Raw genomic sequence first — 19,627 nt, forward strand, 5'->3', positions numbered from 1 at the left:
AACAGAAACAGTTGATGTTCTGAACGACCAGTTGGGAAAAAACGGGGAGGGGTTGGGTTGTGGCTTAGGGAACGCTGTCGGAATAGCCCCTGCCCTTTAAATACGTTCACTCACTGCTTCAAGCCCCACCTCGCCTCACCCACCAAACGGAGCAAACGTACCTCAAAGTCAAGAATGTTCAAGAAACGTGTCGTTCAGTACAAGACGTTACACAATGTAGCAAACATGTAATCGAACTGAACGGACCCCCGGAGAGACTGTGGCACCCTATTCCCCTACATAGCGCACTATCTTTGACCAGAGCCCTATGGGCCATTTGGGATGCAAGCCTGTGTGACAGGGCAGGAGGTACGGCTGTTTCAGCCCCTCAACCTGAGTCATCTATACAGTAACAGTACCTTCTGGATGGTGCCGCTGAAGGGGCGGAGCACGGCCGCGGCGCTCTTGGTTTTGTCATATTGTGGAACTCCGCCGATGTACAGAGGAGAGCTGCACTTGATCTGAGTGAAGGCTCCCTGGAGGAGGAGTCACAGTAGAGTAGAGTCACAGTAGAGACACAGTAGAGTCACAGTAGAGACACAGTAGTGTAGAGTCACAGTAGAGACACAGTAGAGTCACAGTAGAGACACAGTAGAGTAGAGTTACAGTAGAGTAGAGTCACAGTAGAGTAGAGTTACAGTAGAGTCACAGTAGAGTCACAGTATAGTAGAGTCACAGTAGAGACACAGTAGAGTAGAGTCACAGTAGAGTAGAGTCACAGTAGAGACACAGTAGAGTCACAGTAGAGACACAGTAGAGTAGAGTTACAGTAGAGTAGAGTCACAGTAGAGTAGAGTCACAGTAGAGTAGAGTCACAGTAGAGTCACAGTATAGTAGAGTCACAGTAGAGACACAGTAGAGTAGAGTCACAGTAGAGACACAGTAGAGTAGAGTTACAGTAGAGTAGAGTCACAGTAGAGTAGTGTCACAGTAGAGACACAGTAAAGTAGAGTCACAGTAGAGTCACAGTATATTAGAGTCACAGTAGAGTAGAGTTACAGTAGAGTAAAGTTACAGTAGAGTAGTGTCACAGTAGAGACACAGTAGAGTAGAGTCACAGTAGAGTCACAGTATATTAGAGTCACAGTAGAGTAGAGTTACAGTAGAGTAAAGTTACAGTAGAGTAGAGTCACAGTAGAGTCACAGTATATTAGAGTCACAGTAGAGTAGAGTTACAGTAGAGTAAAGTTACAGTAGAGTCACAGCAGAGTCACAGTATAGTAGAGTCACAGTAGAGTAAAGTTACAGTAGAGTCACAGTATAGTAGAGTCACAGTAGAGTAGAGTCACAGTAGAGTAGAGTCACAGTAGAGTAGTCAAAGTAGAGTAGAGTCACAGTAGAGTAGAGTCACAGTAGAGTAGAGTCACAGTAGAGTCACAGTAGAGTAGAGTCACAGTAGAGTAGAGTTACAGTAGAGTCACAGTAGAGTAGAGTTACAGTAGAGTAGAGTAGAGTCACAGTAGAGTAGTCACAGTAGAGTTACAGTGGAGTCACAGTAGAGTGGAGTCACAGTAAAATTGTTCCTTACCATGCCACCTGACCTAGGAAAACACTGTGCCCTAGAGTTTTTACCTGGTCAGGTTACATGGTCAAGTGTAGGGATGTTGTGGTTACCATATTACAGGCAGTTATGAGAAATGTAAAATTCAGTACAAATTGGACCAAAAAAACAGTAAAATTCCACATGAGCATTGAGTCACGGTAATCTCCTTTTATGCACTCTGGACACAGTGGCAGAATAAATTCAACCACACATTTGTTTCATTACAACACCGGAGAGCAACATCTGTCTGGCGAAGTCAACAAAACATATTGCATGTAACAAACAGTTACATGACTTACAGCGTGGTCAAGCAAGGTAATGTTTCCCTGCATTTTCAGACTATTAAAAACAACTATTGGTTTAGAACCACAGAGACTTACCACAAGTCACAAAGAAAACAGCAGCTGCCTCCACTATTCCAGCACCATTTCAACTTCATCTAATCACCTCTGTTTAGTCTAATACAGTGACAACTAAAAGATACCAAAAACTATTTAGTCCAATCCATGTAAGCTAAATATGATGTGGCTGTCCATGGTATTGATTTCTGTGTGTGTTTGTGTGTGTGTGCATGTATGTGTGAAAACATGTGGATTTACTCTACTTGTAGAGAAACGCCAATGCCATCCTCCTCTTTCATGTTGCCTAAACAGTATATGACTCTTTCATACAGTACACGCTATTATGTTTTGTTGTCCTAGGTTACCTGGCTAAAATACTTGCTCGCTAGCTTAACTTCATGGGCAAAGGCGCGCCAGGCCAGCTAGTTAACGTTAGCATACTAAGTCTAGCTACATGTTGAACATCCATCCTCTCAGGCCAAGGGAACAACAATGTACGAATTTATGGTTGGATCAGATTCGCTGTTATAATAGTTGGCCAGTACGGAGAATTAAGTACAACCACAAGTTCAAATCCCTATCTCCAAATGTAATGACTAATTTAGGAAAGGGACGATTTTAGCTAGCTAGCCACCGGAGGACAACAACACAATGAGATGCAACAATTCAATTTTTTTCTGTCAATAATGACGTTTGGCTCGTGATGTGATTGGTCTGAAGACAAATCCAAACTGGCTTCCCTTGACACTTTTTTTTGTGTGCACCAGGACCATTCACAGCTGAGCTCACTCAGTTTAGCTCAACGCTGATTGGCTATTATTTTATATATTTCTTTATCAAGGGAGGCCAAATGCTCGCTGGCTTTCCTTCCATTCAATGCTATGGGCGGCAGCAATGTTTTTGCGACTTTCTCAAATCATCAATAGTCTATAGTCGCATCATGCAGCCCATTTATGTTTGATTTCTAACACATTCTAAGGTTTGTATCATTCACAACTAATGTTGCCAAATAACTCTAAATCCAGTGTTGAGGACCTGTTTTAAATGATCACTGTAATGCTCAACATAGTCCCTTCACATGTACACTTGTTCCAGAATGGGAAAAATATTGAATTATATTCTTCTAACTATTAAATCATATAATATAAAATAATGGCACAGGACTTAAGCATATCTTGTTGCTAAATGAATAAGCCTACAGCCTAGGCATAGCACATAGCCAGATAACATACAATGGGCCAACTCATATTCTGTTTTTCTGAAATACATTTTCTTCATATCATTATGTTTCTTTAGACCTGCCTAAAATAAATCATGTATTTATTGTGATGGTGTATATTAAATTAATTTGACTTTTTAAATGTAGATGTTCCAAAGGCATGCGTCAGTGGCTTGTATGTGTGGAGGCATGGAGATGCTAAACGTGTTAATTAACGGTCAATTACTGTAAAACAGACAGTCTTATGCATGACAATAACCGGCTGACAAAATGTTTTCTGGAAATCCCAATCGAACAATTCCCAGAATCATGATAGAAAAGGTAGGACATCTGTAATTCTCCGACCAGGATTTCTGGAAAACCTGGGAATTTGGGGAAAGTTATTGGAAATGTCAAATCCTAGTCCAGTCCTGTACCTCAGCTATGCCCTCCATGGGCCTCTGGTTGTCCACCTGCAGGATGCCACTCTTGGCTGTACGAGAAACCCGCAGCTCATGCCATGTGCCTATACTGACCTGCTCCTCACTCCTACACACACACGCACGCACACAGAGACACACATACGCACACACATAAACAGACATAGACACACATACGCACACAGACACAGACACACACAGACAGTTAAAGCATGGGTCAAACAGTCATAATTTCCTATACACATGAACAAAGAGTTGCCAGCACAAGTCTACAAACACTACAAAACAGTCGTAACAAAGTCATATCTTCTAAACATAGATCTTTCAATGAAGCCTGTACCTAATGACAGACCCTCCAGATCCACAGTCAAAGCGGAACTCCACGTATCCTTCCACCAGGTTGATGGCCAAGAAGTCCCGGCTGCTGGCGTCGTCGCTGTAGAGCAGCGTGCCGTCAGGACTGGCCGGCTGAAAGGTGATCTCAAACTCCATGAAGGACAGGTAACTGAGGAGGGACTGGGGCCAAGGGGCGCTGGCGTACGAAAACATGGTCTCGTTGAAGAGCGGCAGAGACAGCAGGAAACCTGGCAGTGGTTTGAGATAAAGTGACAGGTTTGGGATAGAGTGACAGGTTTGGGATAGAGTGACAGGTTTGGGATAGGGTGACAGGTTTGGGATAGGGTGACAGGTTTGGGATAGAGTGACAGGTTTGGGATAGAGTGACAGGTTTGGGATAGGGTGACAGGTTTGGGATAAGGTGACAGGTTTGGGATAGGGTGACAGGTTTGGGATAGGGTGACAGGTTTGGGATAGAGTGACAGGTTTGGGATAGAGTGACAGGTTTGGGATAGAGTGACAGGTTTGGGATAGAGTGACAGGTTTGGGATAGAGTGACAGGTTTGGGATAGGGTGACAGGTTTGGGATAGAGTGACAGGTTTGGGATAGAGTGACAGGTTTGGGATAGGGTGACAGGTTTGGGATAGGGTGACAGGTTTGGGATAGGGTGACAGGTTTGGGATAGGGTGACAGGTTTGGGATAGGGTGACAGGTTTGGGATAGGGTGACAGGTTTGGGATAGAGTGACAGGTTTGGGATAGGGTGACAGGTTTGGGATAGGGTGACAGGTTTGGGATAGGGTGACAGGTTTGGGATAGAGTGACAGGTTTGGGATAGGGTGACAGGTTTGGGATAGGGTGACAGGTTTGGGATAGGGTGACAGGTTTGGGATAGGGTGACAGGTTTGGGATAGGGTGACAGGTTTGGGATAGAGTGACAGGTTTGGGATAGGGTTAGGGGAGAGGAGTTGGAAAATGTTTCAAAATCAAAACGCTGATCTTTCTAAGTAGAATATAGGGTGTGGCTGATCTTTCTAAGTAGCATACAGGGTGTGGCTGATCTTTCTACGTAGAATACAGGGTGTGGCTGATCTTTCTACGTAGCATATAGGGTGTGGCTGATCTTTCTAAGTAGCTTACAGGGTGTGGCTGATCTTTCTACGTAGAATACAGGGTGTGGCTGATCTTTCTACGTAGCATATAGGGTGTGGCTGATCTTTCTAAGTAGCATACAGGGTGTGGCTGATCTTTCTACGTAGAATACAGGGTGTGGCTGATCTTTCTAAGTAGCATATAGGGTGTGGCTGATCTTTCTAAGTAGCATACAGGGTGTGGCTGATCTTTCTACGTAGAATACAGGGTGTGGCTGATCTTTCTACGTAGAATACAGGGTGTGGCTGATCTTTCTACGTAGCATACAGGGTGTGGCTGATCTTTCTACGTAGCATACAGGGTGTGTAGCACAAGAAAGAAACATGTCTATGTCTGATGTCACAACTGTACAAGTATGATTGAATGGGCAGAAGTCAGTATTTAATACCCAAATGTATTAATCTAATAATTAATTTGCCTCTAATAACATCATATTATTATAGAAAAATCTGCTCCGATAAAAGGGGCTATGCAATGTCAATCCATAGAAAAACAATGATATCTAAAACAATCAATACAATTTATTCACAATTGGCATTATACAGTTAGTGTTGTAGAGAAGTACAGTATGATGCATCCCAAATAGCACCCTATTCCCTACACAGAGCACTACTTTTGACCAGAGCCCTATTGGCCATTTGTGACGCAGACTAGAGGACAGAAAGATGACTCACTCTCTTCACAGAGCATGCCTCTGAAGCCCAGAGGGCACAGACAGATGTACCCGTCCGCTCGGTTGGCAAAGCAGATCCCTTTGTTGTCGCAGGTGATCATCTCACACACACTGTCACTGCACTCACCTGGAGAACAAACGGAAAGGATACACACAGACGCTGTAGGGTTTAAATAAACAGTTAACAACAACAAAAAAGGTGTCCACTGTTAATACAATCCCATGAAATTGTGCAGTCAAGTTTTCACTTTCAGAACAAAGCTACATTTGTGATGATGTGTTTTGTGTTTTATGATGATTATGATGAACTCTCTCTTTAACTGCCCCCATCTCTAAATGAACTATCCCTTTAACTGCCCCCTAACTCTAAATGAACTATCCCTTTAACTGCCCCCTAACTCTAAATGAACTATCCCTTTAACTGCCCTCTAACTCTAAATGAACTATCCCTTTAACTGCCCCCTAACTCTAAATGAACTATCCCTTTAACTGCCCCCTAACTCTAAATGAACTATCCCTTTAACTGCCCTCTAACTCTAAATGAACTATCCCTGGGCTAGGCGGGACGAATTCGTCCCACCTACGCAACAGCCAGTCTAATCCAGTGGCGCGATTTTCAAATACCTTAAAAATCCTATTACTTCAATTTCTCAAACATATGACTATTTTACAGCTATTTAAAGACAAGACTCTCGTTAATCTAACCACACTGTCCGATTTCAAAAAGGCTTTACAATGAAAGCAAAACATTAGATTATGTCAGCAGAGTACCAAGCCAGAAATAATCAGACACCCATTTTTCAAGCTAGCATATAATGTCACAAAAACCCAGAAGACAGCTAAATGCAGCACTAACCTTTGATGATCTTCATCAGATGACAACCCTAGGACATTATGTTATACAATACATGCATGTTTTGTTCAATCAAGTTCATATTTATATCAAAAACCAGCTTTTTACATTAGCATGTGACGTTCAGAACTAGCAACGCAAACTTCCGGCGAATTCACTAACAATTTACTAAATTACTCACGATAAACGTTCACAAAAAGCATAACAATTATTTTAAGAATTATAGATACAGAACTCCTCTATGCACTCGATATGTCCGATTTTAAAATAGCTTTTTGGTGAAAGCACATTTTGCAATATTCTAAGTACATAGCCCAGCCATCACGGGCTAGCTATTTAGACACCCGGCAAGTTTAGCACTCACCAATATCAGATTTACTATTACAAAAGTTTGATTACCTTTTGTTGTCTTCGTCAGAATGCACTCCCAGGACTGCTACTTCAATAACAAATGTTGGTTTGGTCCAAAATAATCCATCGTTATATCCAAATAGCGGCGTTTTGTTCGTGGGTCCCAGACACTATCCGAAATGGTAAATCAGGGTCTCGCGCATGGCGCAATTCGTGACAAAAAAAATCTAAATATTCCATTACCGTACTTCGAAGCATGTCAACCGCTGTTTAAAATCCATTTTTATGCCATTTTTCTCATAAAAAAGCGATAATATTCCGACCGGGAATGTCCATTTAGCTAAACAGAGGAAAGAAAACAAAGCTTTCGGTCGACGCGGGCACGAGCCTGAGTCTCACAGTACTGTAAACAGCCACTACCCAAACGCGCTACTTTGTTTCAGCCAGAGCCTGCAAAGCCACGATTCAGCGTTTTGCCGCCTTCTGAGAGCCTATGGCAGCCGTAGGAAGTGTCACGGGACAGCTAAGATCCTCACTCTTCAATAAACAGAGACAAGAAGAACGACACCTTGTCAGACAGGCCACTTCCTGCATGAAATCTTCTCAGGTTTTTGCCTGCCATATGAGTTCTGTTATACTCACAGACACCATTCAAACAGTTTTAGAAACTTTAGGGTGTTTTCTATCCAAAGCCAATAATTATATGCATATTCTAGTTACTGGGCAGGAGTAGTAACCAGATTAAATCGGGTACGCTATCCCTTTAACTGCCCTTTAACTCTAAATTAATTTACTTATACAGCCAGACTTGACCAATAGATGCAATATGGATGACACTACCACAGACGAAGAGCCAAGCGTCAGTAAAGTCTATTTTTTCACTGCTGTCTATCCCTATTCTACATATCATCATTATGGGATGGGATGTGTATTTCATATCATCTTTCTTTGAACAAATCACCTCATTGATTTCACCTATGTGGTGCTACAGTGAGTGTTACCACTTTGACACAGAGTGCACCAGCAGTGCATCTCCCTCGTTCTGTCGACTCTCATCAACATTGACTGTCCATTCAACTCCACACCCAGTATAAATGCACTAATCAATATGGTGTCTGACTGTTGACCTACAGAAAGCCAGACAACTCTCCAGCTCAAATCTGACCTGGGGACAGATTCATTCCACAGACATGGCCAAAGACATGGGATGATGGACTACAGTACATCAGAATATTCATGGAAATTGGACAAAGTGACATTCTGTTAGAAGTGCTAGAACTAAAACTAGAGGTAGAAGACTACGATTATAAGACTTGAATGAAAAACATAAAGAAACATCAGAAACCATTAGGAATGAAGAGGATATAAGCTAGCTAGACATCCAGACGTGTATGGATCGGACCCCCTCCCTTACCGATGTCTGCCCCGCTCAGAGCACTGCCTAGGGGCCAGGGTCTGAGATCCGTGGCCTTGTTGTTGATGGTCAGGCTCTGGATGCAGCCCTGGAAGCCCCGGTTGCTCCCTGTGGCCCTGACCAACCAATAGGCACTGGGAGCCCCTCCCACGTACAACGGGCTTCGGAATGTGATCTTAGTGTACTGTCCCTGTGGGGGAGAATGAGAGGGTCAACCATTACAGTCAAGCAAATCTATAGCTAATCCTGGCAAAACGATGCGCCAAAGCTCTGTAATGGAGAGATTATCACCTGTCAATCATGGATGTACGCATCCCAAATGACACACTATTCCCTATATTGCGCGCTACTTTTGACCAGAGTCCATCGGGGTCTGGTCAAAAGCTGTGCACTATGTAGGAAATCAGGTGCCATTAGATACACAGACCATTATAGATCATACTTCTATCTCAGTGAAATATCGACCCAATCTAAAATGTTGCTGGCTCACCTGCTGTGTTCTGCCCTCACCTGTGAGCGTCCTGAAATGGGCGTATCGTTGTCCATTCTCAGCCAGCCACTCATACCGTCCCTGAACACGGTGACAGTGTGCCACTGTCCCGGCACCATGCGAGTCTCGCTGACTATCTGAGCTGCCCCAGTGCCACAATTAAACCTGCAAAACCACAACACATCGTCTGTCTCCCCCGCCGCAACCACACTGACCCTATCACAGCATGTCTAATCTCTGTCACACAGTCTGGTATGAATTTTCCCCTAAGTACAGATCTAGGATCAGCTTCTCCTCCCCAATACTAACCTTAATTATTAGTGGGGAAAATGCAAGACTGACACAAGATCAGCATCAAGGGGCAAATTCACCCTACACCTTGACAAACCCGCCACAACCAAACTGGTCACACACCTGTAATGCAGCTTGCCTCGTACAAGAGCCAGAGAGGTGAAGTCTCCACGGCCATGCTCATTCTCCCCACAGTACAGCAACAAGCCATCCTCCGAGTCTGCCTAACACACAACACACACACAGATACAGACAGAAATACACACGCACATGCACAGACCACACACACAGAAACACAACCAGTGGTATAGTACTGTACCTTGAATTCAAGGGTCATCTGAAAGGTCTGGTAAGAGTTCTTCAGAGGTTCAAAGGTCATGTGGGAGTGGCCATAGAACCTTGGGAACTGCACCGTCACTCCTGGCAAACACAGAGCAGGAAACACCAGTTCATCACTGTGTTTTACAATGGCATCGATCAAGTCAGTGTGAACACGCAACACACTCAACTGAATTCAATACTGGGGCTCAAAAACGTAGGAGTGCAAGGCAGAACCAGGTGGAAGATCATGATGGTATTCATTAGGGCACACCGTGGCAAAAGGCTTTGCAATGGAAAGCGAAAACAAGCGTTGGTTATTGGACAAGCTCAGGTATAGTCCATCTTTGTTTTAGTTTGCTTCTTCTGTTTGGTGAATAATGAATACGACCCAGTTGAATTTAGGTGAAACACAAACGTATTCGAAACTCTGCCCCCTCCCTTTCTCCCTGTGCGCCACATGATCAATTTGTGTTCATGACACAGAATTTGGCCTACACCAGAGACACCCTATCCAGAGACCCTATCTCCACCAGAGAGACATTTTCAGAGAAAGAGAGGACACAGATCATTTCCAGAAGGATGTCTATAGACCTAAACTCAGCCACTGTCTCTGGGGTACCCCCCCTCCCACCAATTACAGAGGATAGAACGCTCCGATTGCACAGGGTTGATCCATTCTCCCACGAGGAGAGGGGTTAAAAACTCTCAATAAAGTCTGTCAAATTATTCTCAGGGTTTATAAGACTCAGGAGATAAAATGCTTTGAGTATATTTCTGAGGAGGAGCAGGAAGAGGAGAGGAGGAAGGGGAGAAAGAGGAGGAGCAGGAGCAGAGGAAAAACAGGAGGAAGAGGAGCAGGAAGAGGAGCAGAAGTGAGGAGGAGCAGAAGTAGAGGAAGAGCAGGAAGAAGAGCAGGAGGAGGAGGAGCAGGAGTAAGAGGAAAGCAGAAGGAGGAAGAGCAGGAGGAAGAGCAGGCAGAGGAGCAGGAAGAGGAGCAGGAGGAGGATGAGCAGAAGTAGAGGAAGAGCAGAAGGAGGAGCAGGAGGAGGAGGAGCAGAAGTAGAGGAAGAGCAGAAGGAGGAGCAGGAGGAGGAGGAGCAGGAGAAGAGGAAGAGCAGGAGGAAGAGCAGGCAGAGGAGCAGGAAGAGGAGCAGGAGTAAGAGGAGCAGAAGAAGAGGAAGAGCAGGAGGAGGAGCAGGAAGAGGAGCAGGAAGAGGAGCAGGAGTAAGAGGAGCAGAAGAAGAGGAAGAGCAGAAGGAGGAGAAGGGGAGGAGGAGCAGGAGTAAGAAGAGCAGAAGAAGAGGAAGAGCAGAAGGAGGAGAAGGGGAGGAGGAGCAGGAGTAAGAAGAGCAGAAGAAGAGGAAGAGCAGGAGGAGGAGCAGGCAGAGGAGCAGGAAGAGGAGCAGGAGTAAGAGGAGCAGAAGAAGAGGAAGAGCAGGAGGAGGAGCAGGCAGAGGAGCAGGAGTAAGAAGAGCAGAAGAAGAGGAAGAGCAGGAGGAGGAGCAGGCAGAGGAGCAGGCAGAGGAGCAGGAGTAAGAGGAGCAGAAGAAGAGGAAGAGCAGGAGGAAGAGCAGGAGGAGGAGGAGCAAGAGGAGGAGAAGCATGAAAAGCAGGAGGAAGAGGAGCAGGGGGAGGAGAACGCTAGCAAGTCCCTGTCCTAATCCAAGGTCCAAGTCCTGTCATCACAGGGTTAACTCCCCCTGACCTGACCTGACCTGGACTGACTCACCGTAGGAGCAGATGTCACCACTGCGGCCCAGGTTGCAGTGGCAACGGGATCCTCCGCTGTCGTAGTCACTGAGGCAGAAGCTGTCGGGGGGGCACACCGTGTCCTCACAGGCTAGGTCGTAGAGTCTGGGCACGGGGCCTATCCACTGGGTCATGGGGGGCGTGGGGGTGGTGGGAGGCAGGGTGGTGGGGGAAGGGCTGTCGGTGGTGGGGCTCATGGTGATCAGCTCAGGGGTGACGGGGGTAAGTGGGGAGCCCAGCTCTGGGTCAGAGGGAGGTGAGGGGAGGAGGATGGCGTTGGGTGCGACCGTGCCCATCCTGTAGATGACGTTCCCGCCTGGCTGAGAGGACGGCGTTCCAGACCGGGAACGGAGCTGGGATCTCTGGTTGTCACCGTTGGGAATGGCAGGGAACGGCTTCAGCTTCGAAACGGCAAGATGGATTAAGAGGGGTGCCACTGCCACGGTTACTTTAGTTTGCTGGATTAGTTATTGGACAGACTGGGTGCATGCCTAAAACAAACAGTGTTGCCAAATCTATAGTTATACTTATAGAGCTGCTTTCCTGGACCAAAATGAAACCTATTCCTGGACCCAAATGAACCCTATTCCTGGACCCAAATGAACCCTATTCCTGGACCCAAATGAACCCTATTCCTGGACCCAAATGAACCCTATTTGTGGACCCAAATGAACCCTATTCCTGGACCCAAATGAGCCCTATTCCTGGACCCAAATTAACCCTATTCCTGGACCCAAATGAGCCCTATTCCTGGACCCAAATTAACCCTATTCCTGGACCCAAATTAACCCTATTCCTGGACCCAAATGAACCCTATTCCTGGACCAAAAACCAATCTCAATGGATAATCTGCATTAAAAGTGATTTTTGAACAAGGAATCCAGAACATACAGTCGTTAAATATTTGCCCTGAGAATAGATTCCAGACTGGGATATGACTGAGATAAAGATAAGATTGGTAGGGTGGCTTTCCTGGGTTTCTAGGGCCACTGTGACCGGTCTAGGGTGAATTTTCCCCTAGACACTGATCTTGGGACAGTTTTTCCTTTCCCCCACTAATGGTTAAGGTTAGGATTGAGAGAGGGTAAGCGGATCCTAGATCTGTACCTAAGGAAAACTTAACCCCAGAGCCCTGATGGACATGATGACCCACCTCCTCAATGAAGACATCGTAGTCAGAGTCGTCTATGTCAAATCCGTCTTCATCTTTGATCTTGCCGTCTGTGATGTATCGCTGGCCATAGCCGCTGCTGCCAACCTCTGCTGTGCCTATGGATATGGACACTATTATGTATAGAATTAAATAGACACAGTGTACAGTACAAGTACAATATCAGCATCATGAGACTATGACAAGAGCACAGTGAGTCACAATGTCACAGTTAGTCTGACTCTCCAGACAGATGGATAGGTGGGGAACATAGAGTTGGAAATAGCTGCCCATGCTAACACAGGCCTTGTGGCAGGTACTCTATCCAACTCTATGGTGGGGACTTGGTCGAGTGGGCAGCAAACACACAGGGAGCCCATGGTGCTGAGGATGATGATGATTAGCTAATAAATGTTGGTGGATGATCCCCTTTATAGGGATGGATGATATACAGTAGTAGCCTGATCCTAGATAGATCAGCTTGTGCTGTTGTGTCAAAGTCATGACAAGGAGTTGACATAATGGCACAAACAGATCTGGGACCAGGCTAATACAGTAGGTGTCCCAGGTCTACCTGTCACAGTGTAGAGAGCTTGTTTCACCACATACTGGAACCTGTCCCCCAGATATACGACTGACCATGCAGACAGAGACCAGGCTGAGTCCGACCAGACAGTAGGAAACAAAAACACCATGATGTTTAGAATCCCCAACCTAAATGTTTTATTTCACATATAATGCTGTGTGTCTCTGTGTGTGTGTGCAGAACAAACTCAAAATAATTACTCCTAACCATAATGTAGGAGTGGGGTAAGGTTACTGCTGACCATGATGTAGGAGTGCGGTAAGGTTACTACTGACCATAATGTAGGAGTGGGGTAAGGTTACTACTGACCATAATGTAGGAGTGAGGTAAGGTTACTACTGACCATAATGTAGGAGTGGGGTAAGGTTACTACTGACCATAATGTAGGAGTGAGGTAAGGTTACTATTGACCATAATGTAGGAGTGAGGTAAGGTTACTATTGACCATAATGTAGGAGTGAGGTAAGGTTACTGCTGACCATAATGTAGGAGTGGGGTAAGGTTACTACTGACCATAATGTAGGAGTGGGGTAAGGTTACTATTGAACATAATGTAGGAGTGAGGTAAGGTTACTACTGACCATAATGTAGGAGTGGGGTAAGGTTACTGCTGACCATAATGTAGGAGTGAGGTAAGATTACTACTGACCATAATGTAGGAGTGAGGTAAGGTTACTATTGACCATAATGTAGGAGTGAGGTAAGGTTACTACTGACCATAATGTAGGAGTGAGATAAGGTTACTATTGACCATAATGTAGGAGTGGGGTAAGGTTACTGCTGACCATAATGTAGGAGTGGGGTAAGGTTACTACTGACCATAATGTAGGAGTGGGGTAAGGTTACTACTGACCATAATGTAGGAGTGGGATAAGGTTACTATTGACCATAATGTAGGAGTGGGGTAAGGTTACTACTGACCATAATGTAGGAGTTAGATAAGGTTACTATTGACCATAATGTAGGAGTGGGGTAAGGTTACTGCTGACCATAATGTAGGAGTGGGGTAAGGTTACTACTGACCATAATGTAGGAGTGGGGTAAGGTTACTACTGACCATAATGTAGGAGTGAGATAAGGTTACTACTGACCATAATGTAGGAGTGGGGTAAGGTTACTACTGACCATAATGTAGGAGTGAGGTAAGGTTACTACTGACCATAATGTAGGAGTGGGGTAAGGTTACTACTGACCATAATGTAGGAGTGAGATAAGGTTACTACTGACCATAATGTAGGAGTGGGGTAAGGTTACTACTGACCATAATGTAGGAGTGAGGTAAGGTTACTGCTGACCATAATGTAGGAGTGAGGTAAGGTTACTACTGACCATAATGTAGGAGTGGGGTAAGGTTACTGCTGACCATAATGTAGGAGTGGGGTAAGGTTACTACTGATCATAATGTAGGAATGGGGTAAGGTTACTATTGAACATAATGTAGGAGTGGGGTAAGGTTACTATTGAACATAATGTAGGAGTGGGGTAAGGTTGCTACTGACCATAATGTAGGAGTGAGGTAAGGTTACTATTGACCATAATGTAGGAGTGGGAATTAAAATGGGTTGTGTTTAGTAAGGAGAAAACTTTTTCAATCAGAGTGAAAACAGTATGAGGCCTCAATGTGTTATTGTAAAGAAGATTGGCATTAAAATGATCCTATCCTCTTTATTCTTTGTTTTGTGGGAGGGAACTACAAATAAGACAGTGGGGATGTGTCACGCCACCCTCCCCTCAGGTGCCCCATGTTTTTGGTCATGCAGGGAGTTAATTTGGAGATATGGGTGCTAGTCAAGTCCTGTACAAACCCGCCCTTCCCCGCGGGGGGGGGGAACCTCCCCCATCCCCCCGCTCTTAATCCTGTCTGATGAGGCCAGGGCGTAACCCGATTTTCGCCCTGTGAGGGGGGGCAGGCTTGTGACACAGTGTGTTGGGACAGCCTCTCTGTCCAAACCAACAGGACTTCAGATGCTTCATTCAGTCCAGTTTAACCCTGTGATTGCCACCATGTGTCTGCGCGCCAGCCGCCCACCCACATGGCTCTAGGAGTTGGATTGACAGGACAACAGCTCCCACAGTCCTCCTCACAACATGGCATCAGGAACCTCTCTCTGTTCTGTAAAGGGTTAAACTTGTATCCAGTACCTAATGGGAGTCTTACCTCCAACCTGTATTTATAACCTTATGTTTACCTAATACAGTGTGTGTGCAAACAAATAAATAAAACAAATAAACACACTTCCATACTTGCACACGTACACACACACACACCAGAGTAAAGCTTACTTGCTGATGTTTGTCCATAGACTGCCAGTCTACCATGGCCCCTCTCTCCCCTACAAAAACAGTACTGATCCGGGGCCTCAGGGTTATCTCTGGTAGCCTCCTAAATGGCATCCTATTCTCTATATAGTGCACTGCATTTGACCAGGGCCCATAGGGATCTGTCAAAAGTAGTGCACTATGTAGGGAATAGTGTGCCATTTGTGACACAAACCTCTTTCTCTCTCATGTCAATATCAATCAGCCCATAAACCTCCCTTCCCCCCACCACACCAATTGTAATTTACATTATAATAATAGGAAAATACAATTCTCTGGACCCGGTCTAAGTCTATCGCTTTATCTCCATGGACTTAAAGAAATGGACAGAAAACACATACGCTCTCTATGCATGCACAACACACACACACACACACACACACACACACACACACACACACACACACACACACACACACACACACACACACACACACACACACACACACACACACACACACACACACACACACACACACACAGTGGCGGGGCAGTTACCAGGGGTGCGGATGGGGTTGTTGATGGCGCTGGGAGGGCTCACTCCATGGACGTTGGCGGCTCGGACCACAAACTGGTATTCCGTGTCGGGGCTTAACCCTTTCAGTACCATGGAGTTGGCTTCAATGGGCTCCCTGATGTAGGTCCACTCTGTGTCCATCTCAGGCCTGTATAGAGGAGACCATTCATATAGGAATTACACTGGTGCACTGACTAAAACACTATTCAGAATATAAAACACTGAGAGAAAAATGTTTATATCTCATGAAATAATGCATTTATTTATTTTTTTAACTGGGAGGAATTTGGAGTGTGCAACTTAATTCATGGTCTGCGTTAGTCTGCACCTTGTTAACGAGTGTGTTTCTCCAGCTTCATGCTCCACTTAACTAGAGGGCCACTGACTGCGTAACTGCCAGGTTAGCTTACAGGGTTCTCACCCCATACTGCACACCTGTCCTGCACACTTCCAGTCCCAACACGGTTCACAGGTCAAAGTTGAGTCTTAACACACTCGTCTTAACACAGAAACACAACTCATTCTCAACTGATTGGCAGCCAACACCGGGATAGTGTTTTCAGCAAATGTTGATGTGAAATTGAATATATGCTGAGGTCTAGAAATATAAGAGATATATTGATGTAGCTCCATTTAAACAACCCTTTCTACCTTTTTTCAGTTGCCATTTGGAATTAGAATCGGGCAACGGATCAACCCAAATCCAAGTACTTGCTTGTTCTAACAGGCGTGAAACAGTATCTTACTCTATTGGCTGGGAACATGAGGATATTACAAATCAGACAATTGTCTGTCAGAGGCTTGGCAGGGTGAGGTCATCAGAGTTGAACATGTACAGCTGGTACTTTAAATACTGTCCATCTCGCTTTCCTCAGTCAATGTTATTTTTTAAATCAATACTTCTCATTTTAAATGGACTGTGTGAAGAAAACAGCTGTTCAAATAGAACCACTGTGGTTTGGTAGAGTTGAGAATTCAAACTGAAACATGCATTCTAGACTGGAACAAATCTGCAAAAAGGTATAAAAACATTACTGTCTTCAGAGGGCTTTTCTTTTCTTTCTTCTTTTTCTCCCCAATTTCATGGTATCCAATTGGTAGTTACAGTCTTGTCCCATCGCTTCAACTCCCCTACGGAGTCAGGAGAGGCGAAGGTTGAGAGCTGTGCGTCCTCCGAAACACAACCCAACCAAGTCGTACTGCTTCTTGACACAATGCCCACTTAACCCCAGAAGACAGCCGCACCAATGTGTCGGAGGAAAACACCGTACACCTGGCGACCGTGTCAGCGTGCACTGCGCCCGACCCGCCACAGGAGTCGCTAGTGCGCGATGGAACCCTCCCCTTATCACTCCTTCCGTGGCCTCCAACTGCTCTTAAACACTAGCAAAACCAAATGCATGCTTTTAAACCGTTCGCTGCCCGCACCCGCCTGCCCGACTAGCATCACTACTCTGGACGGTTCTGACTTAGAATATGTGGACAACTACAAATACCTAGGTGTCTGGCTAGACTGTAAACTCTCCTTCCAGACTCATATCAAACATCTCCAATCCAAAATCAAATCTAGAATCGGCTATCTATTTCGCAACAAAGCCTCCTTCACTCACGCCGCCAAACTTACCCTAGTAAAACTGACTATCCTACCGATCCTCGACTTCAGCGATATCATCTACAAAACAGCTTCCAATACGCTACTCAGTAAACTGGATGCAGTCTATCACAGTGCCATCCGTTTTGTTACCAAATCACCTTATACCACCCACCACTGCGACCTGTATTCTTTAGTCGGCTGGCCCTCGCTACATATTCATCGCCAGACCCACTGGCTCCAGGTCATCTACAAGTATATGCTAGGTAAAGCTCTGCCTTATCGCAGCTCACTGGTCACGATAACTACACCCACCCGTAGCACGCGCTCCAGCAGGTATATCTCACTGGTCATCCCCAAAGCCAACACCTCCTTTGGCCGCCTTTCCTTCCAGTTCTCTGCTGCCAGTGACTGGAACTAATTGCAAAAATCGCTGAAGCTGGAGACTAACATTTCCCAAACTAACTTTAAACATCAGCTATCTGAGCAGCTAACCGATCGCTGCAGCTGTACATAGTCCATCTGTAAATAGCCCACCCAATCTACCTACCTCATCCCCATATTGTTTTTATTTACTTTAATTTACTCTTTTGCACACCAGTATCACTACTTACACACCATCATCTGCTCATCATCTGCTCATCTATCACTCCAGTGTTAATCTGCTAAATTGTAATTACTTTGCAACTATGGCCTATTTATTGCCATACCTCCTCATGCCATTTGCACAAACTGTATATAGACTTTTTTTTTTTCTATTGTGTTATTGACTGTACGCTTGTTTATTCCATGTAACTCTGTGTTGTTGTTTCTGTCGCACTGCTTTGCTTTATCTTGGCCAGGTCGCAGTTGTAAATGAGAACTTGTTCTCAACTAGCTTACCTGGTTAAATAAAGGTGAAATAAAAATCAAATAAAAATAACCCGGACAACGCTGGGCCAATTGTGCACCGCCCCATGGGTCTCCCGGTTGCAGCCGGCTGCGACAGAGCCTGGACTCAAAACCAAACTCTCTAGAGGCACAGCTAGCACTGATGCAGTGCCTTAGACCACCGCGCCACTCAGAGGTCGACACAGTAGTGGCAAGGAATCTCAATAACCTTTACATTTCAGGTACTGACATAAATAAACCTTATTGTCATTTTGGATATTCTTAACATATTTACTTGGATGTACACTAAAACAGACCACATCTAGGCACATCTGGGCTCCCGAGTGGCGCAGCGGTCTAAGGCACTGCATCTCAGTGCAATAGGCGTCCCTACAGTCCCTGGTTTGAATCCAGGCTGTATCACATCCGGCCGTGATTGGGAGTCCCATAAGGTGGCGCACAATTGGCATAGCGTCGTCCGGGGTAGGCCGTCATTGTAAATAAGAATTTGATCTTAACTGACTTGCCTAGTTAAATAAAGGTTAAGGAAAAAAGTAGAAGACTGACTAGAATTGTTTACCGCTAGCGTAAGCTAAATAGTCACTGTATAAACGTACCTGATGTAAGCAACAAGAAAGTGTAGAACTGGTGCACTTCCCTCACTCTCACCCTGTGTCCACGACAACGCAAGCTCTGTGTCCGATACGGCCACGACAGTGGGCTGAGTGGGAGGGGACGGAGGCATACACATCTCTGCGGATGGGAAAGAACAACCCTGTCATGTGACATTTAAATGTCCCGCTGAACTCAATGTAAGATCATGCTCGATTTACAAAGTCAAATAAATTCATCCTAGAGGGGGAATTACAAGGAAGGAAACAATAAACAACAACATGAAAACAGGAAGACAATTAATATCCCACAACATACTGTATACCATAGATGATATTAATATACCACCACATACTGTATACCATACATGATATTAATATACCACAACATACTGTATACCATACATGATATTAATATACCACAACATACTGTATACCATAGATGATATTAATATACCACAACATACTGTATACCATACATTATATTAATATACCACAACATCCTGTATACCATACATGATATTAATATACCACCACATACTGTATACCATACATGATATTAATATACCACAACATACTGTATACCATACATGATATTAATATACCACAACATACTGTATACCATAGATGATATTAATATACCACCACATACTGTATACCATACATGATATTAATATACCACAACATACTGTATACCATACATTATATTAATATACCACAACATCCTGTATACCATAGATTATATTAATATACCACCACATACTGTATACCATACATGATATTAATATACCA

The 19,627-nt window shown here is 44.7% G+C and overlaps 1 protein-coding gene across 2 annotated transcripts in view; it reads right to left on the reverse strand.

Annotated features, from left to right (window-relative positions):
• The window catches only part of egflam (EGF-like, fibronectin type III and laminin G domains), a 47,731-nt gene that overhangs the window by 11,614 nt on the left and 16,490 nt on the right, over positions 1 to 19,627 (reverse strand). For both annotated transcript variants that reach the window (XM_014172654.2, XM_014172653.2), the window contains exons 6-17: positions 18,842 to 18,977; positions 15,745 to 15,911; positions 12,345 to 12,460; positions 11,172 to 11,592; positions 9,441 to 9,541; positions 9,245 to 9,345; positions 8,851 to 8,995; positions 8,341 to 8,530; positions 5,724 to 5,849; positions 3,902 to 4,145; positions 3,559 to 3,670; positions 399 to 515 (exon numbers count right to left, since the gene is read on the reverse strand). In XM_014172654.2, the coding sequence (XP_014028129.1) occupies positions 399 to 515; positions 3,559 to 3,670; positions 3,902 to 4,145; positions 5,724 to 5,849; positions 8,341 to 8,530; positions 8,851 to 8,995; positions 9,245 to 9,345; positions 9,441 to 9,541; positions 11,172 to 11,592; positions 12,345 to 12,460; positions 15,745 to 15,911; positions 18,842 to 18,977 (1,976 nt within the window). The remainder of the gene's footprint in view (positions 1 to 398; positions 516 to 3,558; positions 3,671 to 3,901; positions 4,146 to 5,723; positions 5,850 to 8,340; positions 8,531 to 8,850; positions 8,996 to 9,244; positions 9,346 to 9,440; positions 9,542 to 11,171; positions 11,593 to 12,344; positions 12,461 to 15,744; positions 15,912 to 18,841; positions 18,978 to 19,627) is intronic.

The sequence above is a fragment of the Salmo salar genome, chromosome ssa24, assembly GCF_905237065.1.
Source record: "Salmo salar chromosome ssa24, Ssal_v3.1, whole genome shotgun sequence".
Classification (NCBI taxonomy): domain Eukaryota; kingdom Metazoa; phylum Chordata; class Actinopteri; order Salmoniformes; family Salmonidae; genus Salmo; species Salmo salar.